This window comes from Pseudorasbora parva, chromosome 20 (genome assembly GCF_024679245.1).
Source record: "Pseudorasbora parva isolate DD20220531a chromosome 20, ASM2467924v1, whole genome shotgun sequence".
In the NCBI taxonomy this organism is placed as follows: Eukaryota; Metazoa; Chordata; class Actinopteri; order Cypriniformes; family Gobionidae; genus Pseudorasbora; species Pseudorasbora parva.
The window spans coordinates 42,770,524-42,778,023 of NC_090191.1; the positions used below are offsets into that span (position 1 = coordinate 42,770,524).

General features: G+C 40.4%; 1 protein-coding gene across 2 annotated transcripts in view; it reads left to right on the forward strand.

Annotated features, from left to right (window-relative positions):
- Positions 1-7,262, forward strand: part of dpysl5b (dihydropyrimidinase like 5b) — a 15,859-nt gene extending 8,597 nt beyond the window's left edge. Inside the window, exons 9-14 of one of the 2 annotated variants that reach the window (XR_010899725.1) lie at positions 633-774; positions 1,124-1,266; positions 2,113-2,320; positions 3,514-3,682; positions 4,880-6,011; positions 6,116-7,262. Coding sequence is in view for 1 of the 2 variants with exons in the window: in XM_067428509.1 (XP_067284610.1) it covers positions 633-774; positions 1,124-1,266; positions 2,113-2,320; positions 3,514-3,682; positions 4,880-4,965 (748 nt within the window). In the remaining variant the exon portion in view is untranslated. Of the gene's footprint in view, positions 1-632; positions 775-1,123; positions 1,267-2,112; positions 2,321-3,513; positions 3,683-4,879 lie in introns of both variants that reach the window. The other variant, XM_067428509.1, reaches the window with a different exon arrangement.
- Positions 7,263-7,500: the final 238 nt, after the last annotated feature.

Sequence of the window (7,500 nt, forward strand, 5' to 3'; positions counted from 1 at the left end):
TACAAAAAACAGAACAATGTCTAAACGCTGATATGTGACAAGGTGTGAAGCAAACACACAACTACGCTTTTATAAGCTGTCGACCCAAAACAACGAGTGTTTAAGGAGATAAAAGTGGACACAGGCAATCAGAAGTGAAGCTTTATCAGGAAGAATGGGTCAGTTTGGGGATCCTGACACTCAGTGTGTCTACGTGTGCAGTAAACATTCAGTCAGATATCCAAATGTCAGGGTTATATATTATATTTCCTGTCTCTGATGACGTTCCCCTCCAGTGTGTGGAGTTCTCAGTGTAATATAACATGACGAGCTCTACACTTTTATGACTTTAAACGCTCGTTTTTTGGGTCAGCAGCTTATAAACACTTCTGTGTTTCTGGTTGTGTGTTGTTTAGCTTGTTTGCTGTACACCTCGTCACATATCAGCTTTTAGACATTGTTAGTTTTTTTGTAATAACTCAGAAATGACAAGGAGGCGCAATAGAAAGTCAGTGGAGACGGTTGGTTTGTTTCCCGCCGGTGGGCGTGGCTTTCAGATTATGACGCGTGTCGCTCTGTCATTATGGGAACGTTAGTTTAAAATGACAACAGTATATGTTACATAAATGATGATGCGTTTCCTGTGTCGTCAGTGACATCATAAACGTGGTTGCGTCGGATCACCGCGCGTTTAGCACGAAGCAGAAGGCTCTGGGGAGAGAAGACTTCACCAAGATCCCTCACGGGGCGGCCGGAGTGGAGGACCGCATGAGCGTCATCTGGGAGAGAGGAGTGGTGCGAACAACACACACACACGCACGCACACACACACACACTCTCAGACACGCACACACACACACACACACACACACACACACACACACACACACACACACACACACACACTCTCAGGCACACACACACACACATACACACACACACACACACACAGACACACACACACACACACACACACACACACTCTCAGGCACACACACACACACATACACACTCTCAGACACACACACACACACACACACACACACGCTCTCAGACACACACACACACACACACACTCTCAGACACACACACATGCTCTCAGACACACACACACACACTCTCAGATGTGCTTTCCTCCCCTCAGGTCGCTGGTAAGATGGATGAGAACCGTTTTGTGGCCGTGACGAGCTCGAATGCTGCTAAACTTTATAACCTGTACCCGCGGAAGGGACGCATCATGCCCGGAGCCGATGCTGACGTGGTGGTGTGGGATGCGGACGCCACCCGGTACTGAGCCACACACACACACACACACACACACACACACACACACACACACACACACACACACACACACACACACATGTTGGTCTATGTGGTTTACAGGGACTCTCCATAGGCGTAATGGTTTTTATACTGTACAAACCGTATTTTCTATCCCCTTACACTGCCCCTAAACCTACCCATCACACACACACACACACACACACACACACACACACACACACACACACACACACACACACACACACACACACACTGCCCCTAAACCTACCCATCACACACACACACACACACACACACACACACACACACACACACACACTGCCCCTAAACCTACCCATCACAGGAAACATTCTGCATTTTTACTTTCTCAAAAAAACATCATTTAGTGTGTTTATAAGGCCATTTGAATTATGAGGACATTTGATATGTTTTGCGTGTTCTTGTGGGCGGAGTCAACAAACGGCTCTAGTGACGTCATCACAGCAGGAAGTGCAGCGGTGTCGTCCAAACCGGCCGCTCGCTGTCGGCTTTGAAAGGGAACTTCTGTTCAATAAAATATCTCGCTTGGCATTGAACTTTGAGCTTTATAATTTTACAGGTATTATTTATGCTCTAACAGCAACATTACACACTAACTAAAGTTTGAAAGATGGAATCGCGAAGAACGGGACCTTTAAACCAAAAAAAATATATATTGTTCTCTCAATATTAATTTTTTAGGACAGTTTTTTGACATGGAAATTTTTCTCTATGGACCTATGTGTGACTTTTTAAAATTTGATGCACAAGGATTAAGGGTCTTGTTTTCCTGTGTTAAGTACCCTGATGCTCCTTCCATGTGTTCAGGACGATTTCTGCGCGCGCTCAGGCTCAGGGCGGAGACTTTAACCTGTTCGAGAACCTTCGCTGCCATGGCATCCCTCTGGTGACCATCAGCCGAGGACGAGTGGTGTGTGAGAACGCCGTGTTCACCTGCGCTCAGGGCTCCGGGAAATTCTGCCCTATGCGAGCTTTCCCTGACGTCCTCTACAAGAAGATGATTCAGAGAGAAAAGGTGACGCTCTAGATTATTAATCAATGTTATAAGAACCTTAAGTCATAAAAGTGTTTTTCTTGGTTATGAACAGTCCATTTCTCAAACATTATGAGAACATTACATTTAAACGCTCTCGGAAGGTGATCAACTTTAACATTTAAAAAAACACTGGTTACTGGAAGAACGTTTGCTCATAACGTTGAGGGAACCTTGACAGAACGTTCTGAGAACATTATTAAAGGCCAGATAACGTTGAACGAACGCTCTATTAACGTTACTGGAAGAACGTTTGCTCATAACGTTGAGGGAACCTTGACAGAACGTTCTGAGAACATTATTAAAGGCCAGATAACGTTGAACGAACGCTCTATTAACGTTACAGGAAGAACGTTTGCTCATAACGTTGAGGGAACCTTGACAGAACGTTCTGAGAACATTATTAAAGGCCAGATAACGTTGAACGAACGCTCTATTAACGTTACTGGAAGAACGTTTGCTCATAACGTTGAGAGAACCTTGACAGAACGTTCTGAGAACATTATTAAAGGCCAGATAACGTTGAACAAACGCTCTATTAACGTTACTGGAAGAACGTTTGCTCATAACGTTGAGGGAACCTTGACAGAACGTTCTGAGAACATTATTAAAAGCCAGATAACGTTGAACGAATGCTCTATTAACGTTACAGGAAGAACGTTTGCTCATAACGTTGAGAGAACCTTGACAGAACGTTCTGAGAACATTATTAAAGGCCAGATAACGTTGAACGAACGCTCTATTAACGTTACTGGAAGAACGTTTGCTCATAACGTTGAGGGAACCTTGACAGAACGTTCTGAGAACATTATTAAAAGCCAGATAACGTTGAACGAACGCTCTATTAACGTTACTGGAAGAACGTTTGCTCATAACGTTGAGAGAACCTTGACAGAACGTTCTGAGAACATTATTAAAGGCCAGATATTGTTGAACGAACGCTCTATTAACGTTACAGGAAGAACGTTTGCTCATAACGTTGAGAGAACCTTGACAGAACGTTCTGAGAACATTATTAAAGGCCAGATAACGTTGAACGAACGCTCTATTAACGTTACTGGAAGAACGTTTGCTCATAACGTTGAGAGAACCTTGACAGAACGTTATATATTCATATATTCCAAGAATTATAAATTTTGATTTCATGATGATTTTAACACTATTAAATTCCACAGACTCAGAGTCTGCGCGGGGTGGATCGTGCTCCATATTCGGGCAATGTTGCCACGGTAACCAACTCCAGCAGGAAGGAGACGGTCACTCCAGAGGGCGATGCTCCCGCACGGGCGGCCGTTAGACACACAGGTGTACGAGACCTGCACGAGTCCAGCTTCAGCCTCTCAGGTGTGTGTGTGTGTGTGTGTGTGAGATTAAACTTACAAACGCTCAACTCCACCTCTATAAACCCATGGCTTTTACCTGATCTCCGGTCAGTTTTATAAAGTTTATAAATTAGACAATCAATAAAAAGAAACTAGTAGTTAAAGGGTTAGTTCACCCAAAAATGAAATGTCTGTTATTAACTCCTCCCCCTAATGTCGCTCCACACCCGTAAGACCTCCGTTCATCTTCACACACAGTTTAAGATATTTTATATTTAGTCCGAGAGCGTATGCAAGTGTATGCACACTATACTGTCCATGTCCAGAAAGGGAATAAAAACATCATCACAGTAGTCCATATGAGACATCAGTGGGTTAATTAGAGTCTCTTGAAGCATCCAAAATACATTTGGGTCCAAAAATAACAAAAACTACGACTTTATTCAGCATTGGCTTCTCTTCCGCGTTTGTGTTCAATCCTCAAATAAAGATTCAAACGGTTATGACTCAGCGAATTGATTCATGATTCGGATCGTCAATGTCTCGTGATTTCAGCAGTTTGACATGCGATCCGAATCATCCATTTTGCTCTAAACTATAAATCAGTGTTTAATAAATGCTGTGAAATCATTGAACTTCACGAGACTCTACAAGAGTGATTCCTGAAAGGCTTTCTGCAAAAACCCAAACACCTTTTAAAGAAGAAAAAAATCATCACTGACTTTCAAAGCTGCGACAGAAACGACTTTCCACTTCGAGGACCTTGATAGAAATGTAGTGGAGTAAAGAGGACGATATTTGTCTTTCAGATGGAGTGAAGTTAAAGTCAGAAGATTACAGAAAAAATAATACTCCAGGAAAGCACAGAGACTCAAAAAGTGAACTTAAAGGGATAGTTCGCTTTAAAATGGAAGAGTCAGTTAACTGGAGCCATTGACTTCCATAGTAGGAAAAAAAATACTACAGAAGTCAATGGCTCCAGTTAACTGTTTGGTCACTGACATTCTTCAAAATATCTTCCCTTGTGTTCAGCTGAAGAAAGAAACTCATACAGGTTTGAAACAACTTGAGGGAGAGTAAGGGATGACAGAACTTTCATTTTAAAGTGAACTATCACTTTAAGTACAGTACTCGAGTAAATGTACTTAGTAATAACTCAATAACTCATTGTGTCTCCAAATATACTGCATGCTAAGAATTGTGGGATTTTCCTCCACAGGCTCTCAAGTGGACGATCACATTCCCAAAAGATCTTCGGCTAGAATCCTGGCTCCACCTGGTGGACGATCCAGTGGGATCTGGTAACGAGGAACTCCAAAATATCCATGTGTTTAAAGCTACTCAATATAAGAGCTGGATTAAAGTGAAAGCAGAGAGCGTTACACCGCCGGACAAACGTTTGGACACACCAGCTTTAAAATCTTTCTTCTGCTTAATTGTTGGAAAATAATCATATATCAAGATAATCAGATGTGTCCAAACTTTGTTCTGGTATTGTACGTACAGATGTTCTTTATTCAGTCACGTTCTGTTAGTCGGGTCACATGATATTGCCAAAAGAGACAAAACTATTGCTTTTCAGTATTAAAAGTGAGTTCACATAATTATATGTATAAATGTTTTTTATAGTTTGTGCATTCACAATGTAGACCAAACCAAGTGTGTTTTTCCTGAATCACGTCACATTTAAAGCTCACATGCTCATACCGAACTCACACTTGTGTTTATAGTGATGATGATGCCCACATTATATGAATTAAGTGTCTGTGAAATATCTATATTTTACATATATATTTAATGAATTAATGAATGGTTTGTTGTTAGCTATGATGGTCTTGATTGTGTAATAATGAAATCTCTAGAGCGTCAGTGACTGATTTTACCCCATTTGTCAAAAAATGTTAAAGGGACAGTTCACCCCAAAATTAAAATGTCATGTTGTTCCAAACCCTTAAGACGTTCGTTCTTCTTTGAAACACGAATGACGATTTCTGTCCCTCCATTGACAGTCTATGTAACTACCATTTGAAGCTTCATAAAGTAAATTAAGCTCAATTGCTTTATATGATGAACAGTTTTTCCTATTTTAAGAGCGAATGCATGGATCTAATACACTGATACTGATACACAATAGGCTGCTGTCACTTTAAGAGCAAATGCACAGATCTAATGCACTGATACTGAGAGCCACATTAGGCTACTGTGACTAAGAGCAAATGCACAGATCTAATACACTGTTAGATTAGGCTGCTGTGACTTTAAGAGTGAATACACGGATCTAATATACTTCTCATATTAGGCTACTGTCACTTTAAGAGTGAATACACATATCTAAGACACTGTCATATTAGGCTACTGTCATTTTAAGAGTGAATACACAGATCTACTACACTGTCATGTTAGGGTACTGTCCCTTTAAGACCGGATGCACGGCTCTAATACACTGTCATATTAGGCTACTGTCACTTTAAGAGCGAATACGTGGATCTAATACAATGTCATATTAGGTACTGCCACTTTAAGACTGGATGCACAGATCTAATACGCTGTCATATTAAGCTACTGTCACTTTAAGAGCAAATATACGGATCTAAACACTGTCATATTAGGGTACTGTCACTTTAAGAGCGAATACACGGATCTAATACACTGTCATATTAGGGAACTGTCACTTTAACAGCGGATGCACGGATCTAATACACTATCATATTAGGGAACTGTCACATTAAGAGTGAGTACACGGATCTTATACTCTGTCATATTAAGCTACTCTTACTTTAAGAGCGAATATATGGATCTTAACACTGTCATATTAGGGTACTGTCACTTTAAGACCAAATACATGGATCTAATACACTGTCAAATTAGGGAACTGTCACTTTAAGAGCGAATATACAGATCTAATTTACGCTGTCATATTAGGGAACTGTCACTTTAAGAGCGTATGCACGGATCTACTACACTGTCATATTAGGGAACTGTCACTTTAAGAGCGGATGCACGGATCTACTACACTGTCATATTAGGGAACTGTCACTTTAAGAGCGAATATACAGATCTAATACACTGTCATATTAGGGAACTGTCACTTTAAGAGCGAATATACAGATCTAATACACTGTCATATTAGGGAACTGTCACTTTAAGAGCGAGTATACAGATCTAATACACTGTCATATTAAAAAAATCTTCATGAGTAAGTCTTGTGTGTTTGGAACAACATTAGCATGAGTAATTTTTGTGTGAACTTTCCCTTTAAATCAGCGGCTGCTGAAAGTTAGACATTCCACATCCAACGAATGAGTTTTATTGATCTGCACACGTCCATAAGCCTCTTACATGTGTGTGTATAAAGTCTTCTGTTGTGTTGATCAGAGTTATGATGTGTGTGTGTGTGTTCTGTCCCGATCCCGCATGAACTAGGGCTGGATTTATTGGTGCTGTTTTATAAATGCGCAGTTTTCCCTGCGGCCCTCGCTCAGTTTATATGGTCTCGGTGTTTTTTCACTTTGTGAGTGAGTGTGTGTGTGTGTGTCGTTTGTCGACCGTGAAGGCTTGTTTCTTATCATGTATAAGTGCAAAAATAAACAACCAAATCCATATGAACCTGTTGCTGTTTATTTAATTATAATGTTATGTTGTATGCATTTATAAACATCCTCTACGTCATTTATAAGCATATCATTAACTAGAAATATTATATTTTTTAATGTTAAATAGTAAAATATACATTTTAGTACATTATTATATTTGTTTCTTCTGCTGCTATATATTTATCAGACAAAGCTAAACAAAACATTCGTACTGCGTATGTTGTGTAGTGGTAGAGTGGTAGTAACG